Here is a 15339-nt window from a genome sequence, read left to right as displayed (position 1 = left end):
AGCAGCAGAGAGCAGACTCCCCTGGACCCAGCTGTGTCTCCATGAAGAGTGACCACTCTATGGAACAACCTGTTAACTTTAAAGAACAAAATCAGTCTATTGAGAAGGGGGGAGGATTCATCAGAGATTATGAAAATGACAGCTTTTATCAAACGTCCATAAATCCTGGTTCTTGTTTTTCTAGAAGAGTCCAGCAGCAGAGAGCAGACTCCCCTGGACTCCCCACCTGCGTCTCCATGAAGAGTGACCTGTCTATGGAACAACTTCATAACTTTAAAGATGGAAATCACCAACCTTCTAAGGAAAGGTGAGGATTCAACCAATACATCAGGGCTGTTCCACTGGCGGCCCGCGGATCATCTTGATCCGGCCCGCCGACCATTAATCAGAACATAATCAATCTGGATCAATCAACCCCAGGAGGAAGCTGTTTCTGAGCAAGATTGATAGCTAGTTTAATTTCCTCCAATAGGAACCCCTTCTGTCCAGTTAGCCCCGCCCCCAGGACCCGCCCTCTCTGTGCGTGGGCCAACGTCTGCCTCTGCTGGTGCAAAGCGTTTCGACAGCTAAAAAGAGGTTGTTCACGTTGGGAAGGCAAAGTTAGACATGAACCTCGACATTTAAACGAGGAGTGTGAAAGACATCAGTTCAGTAACGCAGGACCAAAGCCTGTGTGTTGATCTGCAACATGGCTATGGCAGTAACAGAAGAACAGACTCTGAAGGCCTTTTTACACTGACACGCCCAGCAATTTCACCATCTTGCCTGTGTGAAACCGAGGGGGTATAATAAAATGTGTCCTAAAATTGGAGTCTAGGCCACTTTAGACTAATTTGGATACTCCTGAATGTTTTTATTTTTTAATGAATGAAGACACCCGCATGCAAGAATGAGTTCACTCCTGGGTCTAGGCTACAAATGCGATTTACATAGGGGTCCAGTAGGGTAAATTGGGGTGCTGGCTCACGCAGGCCATTTACTTCGGGCAGTGTAAACTTGCGGACCATGCCGGGAAAAAGGCGTGCATAAGACGGGCATATTTGGCAGTTTAAAAACGTCTTGAGACGCACCACATCACGCATCGGTCCAGCTCCAGTGAAACACACCGATGTGTCAGATGCTCAGCAGCAAAAAGAAAAAGCGTGATCAGTTTGGTTTTCAGTTCATTGCACCTGCCAAACAGATTACACTGAGTGGAGCAGTCGACCGCTCCAAGAAGGTGGCCCAAAGGCTTGGCAGCGCCAGTAGTAGCGGTCGATGAGGCGTCTATTCTTTTCTATGTCTATGGGTACCACAGCCTCCCTCCGCGTCGCATGGCCTCTTGGTCCCGATAAGAAACCCTTCACAGAGCGCCTGCTGTAGAGAGCAATGATGAGCTGGAGAAGAACAGTCTGTCCTAACAGTACCAATGTCAAATCACGTGTGTGTGTGTGTGTGTGTGTGTGTGTGTGTGTGTGTGTGTGTGTGTGTGTGTGTGTCTGTGTGTTCTCCACAGACAAAACCAGGAGTGGTTAATGGTTACCAGTGCTCAGTCTGTACAGCAGCATCAAACAGAGCTGATCAAGGTGTGTAAATGTCAACCAAGACGTTTGACTTCAGCTTTCCATGAACATCAGAAAGCATCTCTTGTGGAGCTAATAGTCTCCAGGCTTCCCTCTTCAGACCAGCGGACGTGAATCCAGGACAGATGCTTCCGATGACCTCAGTGAGTTCAGAGTAAAGTTCTCCTTGATGTCTGTTCTGTTCCAGAGGGCTGAGGAGAACGCACATGCTTTTCTAGACAAGGAGCTGAAGAAGCTCTGGAGGGTTCACTTCCCGGATTACCCACAATGCTCAGCGATACAGAGGGAGGAGGTGGATGGTAAGAACGAGGAGCAGAGGAGGCGCGCCATAGAGGGAGTGGTACACATCACAATGCTCTGCCTGATGGAGATGGATGAGAAGGGACTGGCCGACAAACTGTTGAGTGGTAAGAGACTCTTATCTTGAAAACAGAGAAGAAATACACATTTTGAATAGCAGTAGGAGATTATTATTTCTTCTGTTCAGACTAAATGACAAAATGTGAGACTTATACATTTCAAACTTCAATGTGGGGACAATCTTTCCTCTTTGGGAATTTGATTCAAATGTTTCCTAAAAACACAGTGTTCCCACTGGCATGCTCGCTGTAATGACCCCCTACAGTAAGTCCCCTCGTATCCCCGTTGTGCTGCTGTTCTTACCCCCTCCTACCTGGGTCTCCTCACTGCTGTTCTTACCCCCTCCTACCTGGGTCTCCTCACTGCTGTTCTTACCCCCTCCTACCTGGGTCTCCTCACTGCTGTTCTTACCCCCTCCTACCTGGGTCTCCTCACTGCTGTTCTTACCCCCTCCTACCTGGGTCTCCTCACTGCTGTTCTTACCCCCTCCTACATGGGTCTTATTTTTTGTTTTGATCATGCTGTTGGCTAAGCAGCTCTTGCTGTTTTTGACTCTAGATTGTTTTATGAATTGAAAGGCGACCTTGTGTGTCATGAAAGGCACCTTGAAATAAAATGTTATTCAATGTAATTATTAGGGGTCCCCTATTGTTTCTGTAACGTTTTTTATCCCACAAATTCTGTAAAAGTCATACTGCAGCCTATACCGTAAATCGAAAACTCTTGAAATTTTCAGGTATGGTTACCAAAAACTTCCACCACCTAGAAACCAAAATTTGTGGTACTGCACCCAAAGGTGGTGCTAATGTAAAAAATCATGAATTAGGCTTATTTCTCCTCACCAGATTGACCTGGACTCAAAATTCTTTCATAATATTAATCTCTAGAATCAGATGCATCATTACCCCCCCCCCCCCCCCCGGGTCTTATGCCCTAAAAATGTTTACTTTTCCCACAATTTCATAGAAAAGCCAAACGTCCACAGCTTCAACTCATTTTGCCTATATGACCATTTTGTTATTGTATAACCACCATACGGCTATCATTAGGTGGATACTATTAACAGTGCACATTTTCAGATCTATACTCTTTTAAGAAGGCCCTTAATTCTCTTGTGAAGTGTGCGCTTGGAGTTTTCTTGATGTGTGCTTATCAATCGACATTTTCACCATGGGAATGAGGCTTCATGCAGTTCCGGAATGTCAGTGGCTCAATGGGATAATGCCTTGTACTGGTGATCATTATGTTGAGTGTTCGAATCCTGATTAGAGCATTAAGAACAAGCTGAACATGACATTCCGTCATTGCCACTCATTTAAGAAACACAACATTGAACAGCACCTGAAATTCATTAGGCAATCAACATTCCGGCTCATTAGTTTCCAAGAATCTGACTGCCAAGACACAGTATGGCATTAAAGGGAACTTCTTTGTTAACCATTTTTAATTCATAATGAACTCTGTCATATTAATATTTCTTCCGTTAGTGTTCTTGAAAACAAATGTTTAATTTCCCCCTGAATTCCAGATTTTTCATCTATTTGCTTTTAAGAAAGCCCTTAGTACATTTGAGAAATGTTTGCTTGGAGTTTTCTGGATGTTATGTGCTTATCAATAGACATGTTCACCACGTGAATGAGGCTACATTTCAGGTTTGTCAGTGGCTCAATGGAATAATGCCTTGTACTGGTGATCCTAAATTTGAGAGTTTGAGTCCTGATTAGACAATTATGAACAAGCTGAACATGTAATTCGGCCATTGCTCTGCAGCCCAGTCACCTGTAAGCCGAGGCACAGTATGGCATTAAGGGGAACATCAACATCTTTCCTTCATAATTATATGTCATCTTTATATATCTTCCATTAGTGTATTCTTGACTTTTCATTTTGCTCGGACCCCGTTAATCCCCGCTTGCAGTTATATTTATTATTATTAATATGATTAATAATATTAAACATAAACTGAAGAACAACAGCAGAATAACTCAGTGGAGATGCAACACTATCTTGTTATATCAGCACGTCATTTAACACCAATTCACTATCATTATACTATCATTAGATCAATCATATAGCTGTTGAAAAAACAAAATAGTCCTTTTTGAATCTATAATATGGTGACTTTGCCATGACCAGCTTCTCCGACCAGAAGGTTTTGAAGCCATTAAATATCATGAAGTGATTCTTTAATCGGGAAATATTGACATGTTCCCACTGATGCCACCATCCACTTACTGATGTCTTCTGTTGTTTTCTCATTTAGGATCTGCTGCTGTCGAGTGCCAACAAAAAATCAAGTCTCATTTGAAGAAGAAGCTCTGGTGTGTGTTTGAGGGAATCGCTGAAGCAGGACATTCAACACCTCTGAACGACTTCTACACAGATATCTTTATCACAGAGAGAGGCAGTGGAGAGGTCAACAAGGAACATGAGGTCAGAATGATTGAAACAGCTTCCAGAAAACCAGTCAAGGAGGAAACACCAATCAAATGTGGAGACATCTTTAAACCCTTACCTGGACAAGATAAACCAATCAGGACAATTATGACAACAGGAATGGCCGGCATTGGTAAAACCATCTTAACACACAAGTTCTCTCTGGGCTGGGCTGAAGGCAAAGCAAACCGTGACATACACTTCACGTTTCTCTTCACTTTCAGAGTGCTGAATTTACTAAAAGGGAAAGAGTTTAGCTTGGTAGAACTTCTTCATCACTTCTTTATTGAGACCAAAGAAGCAGACATCTGCAGATACGATCGGTTCCAAGTTGTCTTCATCTTGGATGGACTGGATGAGTGTCGACTTCCTCTGGACTTCGAGAACAACCAGATCTGCACTGATGTCACAGAGTCCACCTCGTTGGACGTGCTGCTGACAAACCTCATCAGGGGCGACCTGCTTCCCTCTGCACGCATCTGGATAACCACACGCCCTGCGGCAGCAGATCAGATCCGTGCTAAGTGTGTTGACATGGTGACAGAGATCAGAGGGTTCACCGACCCACAGAAGGAGGAGTACTTTAAGAAGAGATTCAAAGACGAGACACTAGCAAGCACAATCATCTCCCACGTCAAGAAATCACGAAGCCTCTACATCATGTGTCATATCCCAGTCTTCTGTTGGATCACTGCTACAGTTCTGGAGGACTTCTTCAAAACATCCCAGATAGGAGAAGAAACGCCCAAGACTGTGACTCAGATGTACAGCCACTTCCTGAGGGTTCAGTCCATACAGGGGGACAGGAAGTATCGTTGGATAGCTGAAACAGATCCACACTTGAGTTCACAGAGCAGGCAGATCATTGTTTTACTGGGAAAACTGGCTTTTAACCAGCTGGAGAGTGGCAACCTGATCTTCTACGAGGCAGACCTGGCAGAGTGTAAACATTTTTTCAACGAAGCCTCAGTGTACTCAGGGCTGTGCACCCAGATCTTTAAAGCAGAGTATGGGCTGTACCAAGGTGACAAGGTGTTCTGCTTTGTCCATTTGAGCATCCAGGAGTTTCTGGCTGCCCTTTATGTATTTTGGTCCTTCATCCACACTGGGGTAAATCTACTCTCAGAAGAACAACCAACCTATGGTGAAGATAAACTCCTCCTCCTCTACAAGAGTGCTGTGGACAAGGCCTTACAGAGTGAGAACGGACACCTGGACTTGTTCCTCCGCTTCCTCCTGGGCCTCTCTCTGGAGACCAATCAGATTGTCCTACGAGATCTGCTGGGAAAGACACAAAGTAGATCACTGATCACTCAGTTTAAACAAGGTCTGCTGGGACAGTCAAGAACACAGACCAACAAGAATACTGTGGCTTACATCAAGGAGAAGATAGATGGAGATCTCTCTCCAGAGAGAAGCATCAATCTGTTCCACTGTCTGAATGAGCTGAACGAGCGTTCTCTAGTGGAGGAGATCCAACAGTCCCTGACATCAGGAAGTCTCTCCACAGTATCTCTCTCTCCTGCTCAGTGGTCAGCTCTGGTCTTTATATTACTGTCATCAGAAGAGAAGCTGGATGTGTTTGACCTGAAGAAATACAACGCTTCAGAGGAGGGTCTTCTGAGGCTGCTGCCAGTGATCAAAGCCTCCAAAAGATCTCTGTAAGTTAACTAATAACATAGATCACAATACACGCAACACAATATACAATATATATATATATAATATACAATAGTAGAATTTAAAAGATATGATAACCTAGAAAACCTCTTACCTTACTACCTTATAACAAGTATCTCAATATACACAACGTTATATTGTGTAACCAGGTGTATGGAAATAAGGAAAGCCAAGAAATAATATTGTTGTAATATTGTTTATTAATAGTTGAATACAGCTGTATTTAAATATGTAGCTATATGTATTAATAAGTAATTATTAATATGAAGGATACATTGATAAATATAAGTTTATTATTAATAAAAGGCAGCCCACTATTTTAACATAACCTTTTTCAGTAGTTTGGTTATATGTACGCTTTGGGTTTAACCAATATGATGGGATGACACAGAGACTTCAGGGTCATGTGGGGGAAGGGTGAGAGAGGGAAGGGACAAAGGAGGAGAGTACTTTATTCTCTGTAGAGATCGCCCAGCTAAATGATATTTAAACATTTACTTATTAGTTGTAACCAGTGGCAGTGCCAAAGAAATATGATTGTGGGAGCTACGGGGGGCTAGATGGTTTATAGCAGGGCCTGATACATTTTGACACAACAAATAACACTACACACTACAATATGATATGAATCAACCAATCAAATCAAGCAACAAGCAGCAACAGTCATCATCAGTCACGCAAATGAAAAATATGATTTCATAGTTCAGTTTTGTTACATATAAGTCAGTTCGATGTCTTCATAAAATAATAAAAATATATATATTATCATATTATTGTGGTGATCACGGCCGTGGTCGCCAAGTGCCGCATCGGATCCTTGGAGGGTCGGCGGCACCGAGGCAGTCGTGGTTGTGGGCGACAGGATGTGTGTTTCAGGTGTGTGTGGTGTGTTTACATAAAGTCTCTCTCAGGGTCGTGCGGAGCATGGGCCACCAGAGTTGCAAACTCTTATAACTTTGGCTCCCGTCAAAGTTCAAAACATCTCTGTAGATGTACTTTAACATTATTACAATACAATTAATCAAATACATGCTACTAGATTAAAGTAATAAAAAAAACGAATTAAGTCAAATAAATCTACAAAATTAGTCTCAAACACTACAAAAAACTTCAATATTATACATTTTAAAGCCAATATTGAATAAACATAAGGATCTTATGTATTGACTAGTATATATTAGTTAAATTCATAAAACATCTCTAATTAAAGATTTCAACATAAGTCCATTCGTAAAATATCTACGTTACTTTAATCACAGTTCTTAATGCGTTTATTGTGTGTGCAGCCTGAATGGCTGTGAGCTGTCAGAGAGATGCTGTGAAGCTCTGGCCTCAGTTCTCAGCTCCAACTCCTCTAGTCTGAGAGAGCTGGACCTGAGTGCCAATGATCTGCAGGATTCAGGAGTGAAGCTGCTCTCTGCTGGACTGGGGAGTCCACACTGTACACTGGAAACTCTCAGGTCAGTTCTACTCAATGGTCAAACTGCTACACCACAAGTTTCATATCAGAGGACATTGAAGAGAAAGTTAACAGGTCTAAATAAATAAGTAAATGTTGTCGGGGCTCAAGACAAATTATATACTGACTAGTATCTTTTTAATTTGTTGGCACTCATATGTGCATCCCTTTATTAGACATGTAAATGTCCTTGGTCACCTACCATCCTTCTGTGTCCATTCATGTGAACAGATTCACTCACTTTTAAGGTGTCATTTCCCGAGAAACTGTTTAATCTTGTTCCTTTTGAAATAAGATAGGTCACTCAGGGTTGCATATGCATGCTGAACGTGAAAATGACCTTCTACCTCGATTGCTTGCATTACCAAATGAAAGAAAATAGACGCATAAACAAGCAAATTAGAAAAGCCTCACCAACTGACGTCAGTTGGTGAATTAGAATTCATGTCCTCGCCCTCCTTGGCTTGCAACGGCCCACAGGAAGACAGCATCGTTTTTGCGGCCAGGTGACACAGAGCCCATCTCGGCAGGTAGGAGGTAACAGCAAGGTGCTTACATTGCGGAACAAGTTTGTGCCTGTGCTATTGGTGTCGATAACAAATCAACGTTGCATCTCTTGGCCAAGAAAAAAGAGTCTCTCTGTGTCTCTCTGTCTCTCTCTCCTTCTCCCTCTCTCTTTTTCTCTCTCTCCAACTCTCTCTCTTTCCTTCCCTCTTTCTCCCTCTCTCTCTCGGTCTCTCTCTCTCTCTCTGTCTCACTCTGTCTCTCTCTGTCTCTCTCTCCAACTCTCTCTCTCTCTCTCTGTCTCTCTCTCTCTGAGTCTCTCTGGAAGTTTAATTGGTTTTATTACTGTGATGGACAGTGATGTTAGCCAATCAGAGGCAAGTTTGCATGTCATGAAAGTAGCAGAGTAAGAGCCAGAATCATGTCGTTCCTCCCCGCCCACCTCCTCCACCACACTAGAACAGCGGGAAACAGAGAATTGTTTTCACCAAATCCGACTCACAGGGCATTCATTGGTACTAGTAACCACCGCAAAATTAATGAAAAAAGGATGCAATGACACCTTTAAATAAGTTAAAGTTAATGTTTTGAATGCAGAGGGGGAAGTGCTTAATTTGAGCCGGAACACGCCGGATCATGTTCCGGGACCTCCTTTGTCAAGATGAACAATTAATCGCCTGAATGAAAAAAAATCACTAACTGTTTGTGTAGTGTTCAAAGTTGTTATCTGTCTAGTTAGTCTTTATTCCCCATTGAAGTTCCACACAAATCTTGTGTTTGCATATTCGTTTTGAGGTGAATTTTCAGGGTAAGACAGAGGGGGGAGAGGGGGGAGAGGGGTGAGGGACAGAGGGGGGAGAGGGGTGAGGGACAGAGGGGGGAGAGGGGTGAGAGGGGTGAGGGACAGAGGGGGGAGAGGGGTGAGGGACAGAGGGGGGAGAGGGGTGAGGGACAGAGGGGGGAGAGGGACAGAGGGGGGAGAGGGACAGAGGGGGAGAGGGACGGAGGGGGGAGAGGGGGGAGAGGGGGAGAGGGACAGAGGGGGGAGAGGGACAGAGGGGGAGAGGGACGGAGGGGGGGAGAGGGGGGAGAGGGGGAGAGGGACAGAGGGGGGGAGGGGGAGAGGGACAGAGGGGGGGAGGGGGAGAGGGACAGGGGGGGAGAGGGACAGAGCCCCCCTCTGTCCCTCTCCCCCCTCTGTCCCCCTCCCCCCTCTGTCCCTCTCCCCCCCCTCTGTCCCTCTCCCCCCCCTCTGTCCCCCTCCCCCCCTCTGTCCCTCTCCCCCTCTGTCCCCCTCCCCCCTCTGTCCCTCTCCCCCCCCTCTGTCCCCCCTCCCCCCTCTCCCCCTCCCCCCCCTCTGTCCCTCTCCCCCCTCACCCCACTCCCCCCTCTGTCCCTCTCCCCCCTCTGTCCCTCACCCCTCTCCCCCCTCTGTCCCTCTCCCCAGCAATTAATATTCAAGAATGGATAATAATTGCTTATTAATATTTAAATACAGCTGTATTCAAATATGTTGCTATAAGTTACGGTTAAGGTTAGATGCATAAATATACGTTCATTATTAATAAAAGGTAACCCACTTTTTTAAAACCATTGAACCTTTGTTCAGTACGTTTGGTAATATGGTCGCTGTTTGGGTTTATAGGATGGGTTGATGCAGAGACTTCAGGGTCAGCTGGCGGAAGGGTGAGAGGTCACGAGTGAGCGGGAAAAAGGAGAGAGAGGGAAGAGACTAAGGAGGAGAGTACTTTATTTTCTATAGAGATCGCCCAGCAAATGATATTTAAACATTTACTTATTAGTTGTAGCCAGTAGCGGCGCCAAAGAAATAGAATTGCGGGAGCTACCGGGGGCTAGATTGTCTATAGCAGGGGCTGATACGCTTTGACGCAACAAATAATACTACACACTACAATATGGTACGAATCAACCAATCAAATCACACAACAAGCAGCGACGGTCATCATCACTTACGCAAATGAAAAATATGATTTCATAGTTCAGTTTTGTAACATATATGTCAGTTCGATGGGACTTGCAGAGTTTGGGCCATGAGAGTTGCAAACTCTCTCAACTTGGGCTCCCGTCTGGTCGTTCCCGTGCTGCTCGCCACATTATTATTAAAAATAATAATTTGACTGGGGTCTTTGGGAGGGGGTCTTGGAGGGGGCTCAGCCTTATTCAGGGGGAGCTTAAGCCCCCACTAGCCCACCCCCTTTTGCCCCCGCTGGTTGTAGCCCTAATATACAGAACATCTCTGTAGGTGTACTATGACATGTATTACAATACAATACATAATACTACAATCCAAAGTAAAATTAATATATAAAACGAGTGTAAAACACTACAAAATTCTTATATTGAAAATATTATACATTTTACAACCAATATTGAAAAAACATAAGGATCTAATTTATGGACTAGTATATATTAATAAAATATCTCTAATTAAAGATTTCAACATAAGTCCTGAATTATGTTAAAAGTAAGAGATCTACGTTGCTTTAATCACAGTTCTTAACGTGTTCTGTTTATTGTGTGTAGGCTGAATGGCTGTCATCTGTCAGAGAGATGCTGTGAAGCTCTGGCCTCAGTTCTAAGCTCCAACTCCTCTAGTCTGAGAGAGCTGGACCTGAGTACCAATGATCTGCAGGATTCAGGAGTGATGCTGATCTCTGCTGGACTGGGGAGTCCACACTGCACACTGGAAACTCTCAGGTCAGTTTCACTCAATGGTCACAAGTAATACAAGTAACACCACAAGTAATACATCAGAGGACATTGAACAGATTTACTTCCAGAAGGATAACAGGTCTTAACAAATAAGTAGAATATGTCCTCTCAGGGCTCAAGACACATTTTCTACAGGTGCCAACAAATGTGGTCGCAGCCCTTTATTAGAAGTGAGAATGTCCTTGGTTATGTACCATCCATCTGTGTCCATTCATGTGAACAGATTCACTCACTCACGCCAGTGCCTCGACATCTTTCATCACCAACCAACTCTTCATCCTCCTCCTCCTCCTCAATTAAATACCTAGTAATAATAACCGGCTGCTGATTGGATATTATACTCCAATTAGGATTCATCTTCTTCTCTGGGTCATCCTGAATAGTGCATTTCTTCACATGCTCGTGAATAGCGCTAGTGCTGCGGTGACATTTCAATGAAACTTTGTACAAAGTACAAACCAGTGTTTTAGTTTTCTGCTCAAAGTAGAGTGTCTTTATGGGAACTCAAGTGGGTCGTGTTTCCCAATAGAGAGATCACACCGGTGCCACAATACAGCTGTGCTATAACTCAGCATTGAACTATACCTTGGCAGTCTGGTATAATAATACCTTTATTTTAAAACCTGTCCCGTTCATCGCATGTTCCCACAATTGTACAAACTGAAAGGAAAATAATCAAATAAGAAGCAATTCTATCAAAGGAAAAATGACAAGATGCCTAATTTATTTTTTAACAAGAACTTAAACATGACGGAACAGTACATCTGCAGATGGATCTACGCCTGAACAAGACACATGAATAATAAACCTCCTCCTCAAAAAGAAAATCCAATTCAAGCCAAGAACATGCATCAAATTTAAATGAACTGAGAGTATATATATATTTTTTTACACTGATGTGAAGGATGGGCCTGCTTTTTTGAACTTAATAAGTTCATTCTTGGGCTGATGCCGCACACGGCAACATCAAGATTTTCCTCCACGCTGCTCAGCTGACATCTCCTACTTGTTTTTCAAGTAGGCCTATGCCAGGGACGAGAATTTCTTTTCACACATATATATCGACCCAAAGGGTGTAAGAATGTCCATAGCCGCCGCAGACAATGCGGGGTAGTCCTGCGCAATTGAAAGCCAAAATTCATCCCCCCTGAAATGTGGCTAATAGCCAACTATTTTTGTTCCGTATTATTATCAGGCCCCCAGGAGCAGTGCAAACTTCCGTAATCCACCAGTGCTGCTCAGCAAGCCTGGTATTGCAGCTGTTTAAGCGGGATGTGGACGGGTCCCTCGATTCAAGAAGCCCAGATGTAGATATCTCCGTTCTTTCCAATACAAGTGGGGAACAGGAACGTGTGTCCGCAGAAAATGTCTGGATATCAATCAAAGGCTCATAATTATCTTTATACCATGTACTAATAAAATGTAAGTTTTCTCTTTTCAAAACGCCACCTCAAGCGTTTTATTAGTCGTTTTATTTTATTATTTTTTTGGCAGGAGAAGGAGGGGGTGGGCAGCTTAAAGGAGTCGTATTGAAACAAATGTTGTTTCGGCCCGGCATCCAAGAGGGCTCAGTGAACGGCGCCGTTAAGTTCTCGTGACCGAGGTTTTTCCTTTTACTTGACATAAACAGATTTTTTAATCCGCTGTCCTTTCTTTAATAGGTCAATGATTATTGTCAAGCGGGAATTGTTTTGAGTTTGCTTAGTGGGAGCGACGCGATACATTGTTTCTGTTGGATCTGTAAGGTCTGCGAAAGCCTGTCTGTGAAGAATAAAGGACAGGTTTAGGCCTAGACCAGAGCCCTATAGTTTTAACTTAGACTTGATTTTTTGGTGCGTTGTTTCTGACTTTAAAAAGATATTTATTTTTTATTAAGATTAAGATTATTTATTTATTTTTTAAATCATCTCGCCCCCGGACATTTTTAACGACCCCCCGAAAACTTCGCGCGACCCCCACTTTGAGAACCACTGATCTAGTGTATGCCTATCTCTCCATATATCTATAACTCCTAGTTGCTTCATTTGTATGTTCATGCACTTGGAGATATGTGTCCTAGCTTTTCCCCCGCAAATCAAGATCCCATCCATTTCCGCAGCTGTGACATCAAATAGCTCCTCAAAGAATGTCTTTTCGTTGTCCGGTGGCGTGTACACATTAATCAATGGAACCATTTGTCCTTCCATTTTTCCCTTAACCACCACATACCTTCCTTCCCTGTCACATATTTCTTTGTTTGTTTCAAAGTTTTTAATTAGTGTGGCCACCCCTCTCCTATGAGACTGCTTAAATTAGCTGTAAGACGCATTGTTGTACCCATATCTTTCAAATTTTTCATGTTCTTGTAATGACAGGTGTTTTTGTAAAAAATAACCTGCACCTCCTCCTTTCCAAATTTTGTTAACACTTTCTCCCTTTTTATCGGATTGTCCATACCATTAACATTTAATGACACCATTCTAATACCCCTATGTTGCATAATAATTTCTCTTGAAACATTCTTCTGTTCTCCACATGTCACATAACCCAATATGTAAAATAACAACAACTGCTGAACTATTTTTTTTTTTAACAATCAGAACATGAACTTCCAAGCCATTCGGGGTTTAAAATATGTCCCCCTGTCCTCTGTTGGTAGGTGAGGGGTAGAGCCTTTCCAAGTGAGAGTGTTCCCCTTAGTGGTGGAGATCTCCTCAGGCGTTGATCTCCCGAGCTCACTTTTAGAGTCCAACATCTAAATTCCAGTCATGTCAATACAGTAGATGATTTGTGTCACAAACGCCTTGGCTCGATGGCGTTGAACATAGGGAGACAGACACCGTCGGGTAACGTTAGTTACAATAATCTATATTTATTAACAGGTATTTCCATGAATCAATAGAAAAGGTAACGTAAAGAGTCATGCACATCGGCAAGACATGTGTAATGCATAACGCATAAAGGCATTGCAATCCGCTGCATCCAGCCCTCAAACCGCGTCTAGCCAGAGCCGATCAGAGAGAGCCGGGCAATGAGGCCACAGGACACCGGCTATATCCCCGGCAGCCATAAACAAGGATGGCTCCAATTCCCTCATTAACACAGGAACACTCTAGCTCCCCCTGCAGGTCAAAGTGAACAGTACAAGACACAATCAAACAATATGCAACAATATCCCTAGTGCTCAAGAGCACCCTACAGGGAAAGGGAGGAGGAGGCCTGGCGCTCAAGGCACGGAAAAGCCAGGGTGTCACATGAAACTTGCAATTGTCACACAAAACGGGTTTTAAAGCTTACGATATCTAGTACTCATTATCTAAATTGCTAGAGAATTAGAATTCTTTATTCAAATATATGAAAAAGCATACAGAATAACATTGTTATATTGTGTACCCAATGAAGAAACAAACTCATTAAAGCTCTATGCATTATGAACTAATAAATAAGGAAAGCCAAGGATTAATACTTGTTAATTGATAGTTAAGTCCAGCTATATTGTAACAGCTGTAAGCAGTGGTGCAGTGGTGCTGGGAGAAGTGGGGCTACTCTAAATGTCTTAAAGCGCCCTGTGTTATAAACAGGGACATTAAGACTACTCTTGCATGTTTAGTGCACCCATAAATGGGCCAGTAATGTTGGCACATTGTCACTTAACTTCTGCTGCTTGGCCAGGATTGACTTTGCATCACTCCTGGCCCACAGACTATAGGGGGAGACCACTACATTATTATGCATTCTGAGTGAACTATTCCTGATTCCTTAGTCCACCCACACATGAAAATTGGACAAGTAGTCTCACCGTGTAGGTAGAAAAACAAAGGATTTTACTTGTGTGTGTGTGTGTGTGTGTGTGTGTGTGTGTGTGTAGCTTGTCTGGCTGCCTGGTCACACAGGAAGGCTGTGCTTCTCTGGCCTCAGCTCTGAGCTCCAACCCCTCCCATCTGAGAGAGCTGGACCTGAGCTACAATCACCCAGGAGGCTCTGGAGCTGCGCTGCTCTCTGCGGGACTGGAGGATCCACGCTGGAGACTGGACACTCTCAGGTATGGAGAGGACAGCTCACCACTCAGGGACAAAGTCTCCTACAAGGATTCATGCCGCTGCTAGATGAAGTGGTTTGAAGAGGCAGCTGTAACTCACGTTGTGTACAACGTTATGAGACGGCCGATGATGAAGGTGAATGTTTCAACATGCTGCTTTCACTTTGTTTCCCCCCAGTGTGGAGCACGGTGGAGTGTGGAGGCTGAAACCAGCTCTAAAGAAGTGTAAGTGTCTGTTTGATTCATCACATCACACACTCACTACTGAGATGGAAAGTCCATCCACACAGCAGGAAGTGAGATCAGATCCTACTGGGAATGAGGATGATGGCTGACATCATGTATCTTCCATATATTAATACTGTCCAATCATCATGAAGATAACATCTGGGCTCGGGGGAGGGGGGGGGGGGAGATGGGGGGCTGATGGTCCCGGTCCTGGTCCTGGTCCTGGTCCCGGTCCGGATTTGGGTCCGGGCCCCCCTCCTGGTGTGGGCCTCCCACCACCCCCTCCTGGGGGCGGTGAGGGGGAGGGGCTGAGGGGGAGGGGGCGGACCTCCTCCCTGGGGTAGTGGAGGTGTCTGTCT

At 44.0% G+C, this 15339-nt stretch overlaps 2 protein-coding genes across 3 annotated transcripts in view; both read left to right on the top strand.

Moving 5' to 3' along the window:
* LOC307075424 (uncharacterized protein) overlaps positions 1–15339 on the top strand; it is a 218095-nt gene that overhangs the window by 79797 nt on the left and 122959 nt on the right. The window contains exons 36-38 of one of the 2 annotated variants that reach the window (XM_079759124.1): positions 7325–7498; positions 10546–10719; positions 14582–14755. The exons of the other annotated variant lie outside the window; for it this stretch is intronic. Of the exons in view, the coding sequence (XP_079615250.1) occupies positions 7325–7498; positions 10546–10719; positions 14582–14755 (522 nt within the window). The remainder of the gene's footprint in view (positions 1–7324; positions 7499–10545; positions 10720–14581; positions 14756–15339) is intronic. 2 annotated transcript variants of the gene reach the window in all.
* On the top strand, positions 190–6023 carry LOC307075422 (protein NLRC3-like; the record flags this gene model as incomplete). The annotated part of the gene is made up of 4 exons (XM_079759122.1): positions 190–307; positions 1496–1565; positions 1750–1969; positions 4186–6023. Exons 1-4 carry the CDS (start codon positions 237–239, stop codon positions 6021–6023), a joined length of 2199 nt encoding a protein of 732 aa, XP_079615248.1. The 5' UTR covers positions 190–236.

The sequence above is a fragment of the Pollachius pollachius genome, assembly GCF_949987615.1.
Source record: "Pollachius pollachius genome assembly, contig: SUPER_4_unloc_1, whole genome shotgun sequence".
Taxonomy (NCBI): domain Eukaryota; kingdom Metazoa; phylum Chordata; class Actinopteri; order Gadiformes; family Gadidae; genus Pollachius; species Pollachius pollachius.
Note: the sequence above shows the minus strand (reverse complement) of the source record. Positions and strands in the feature narration are given on the sequence as shown.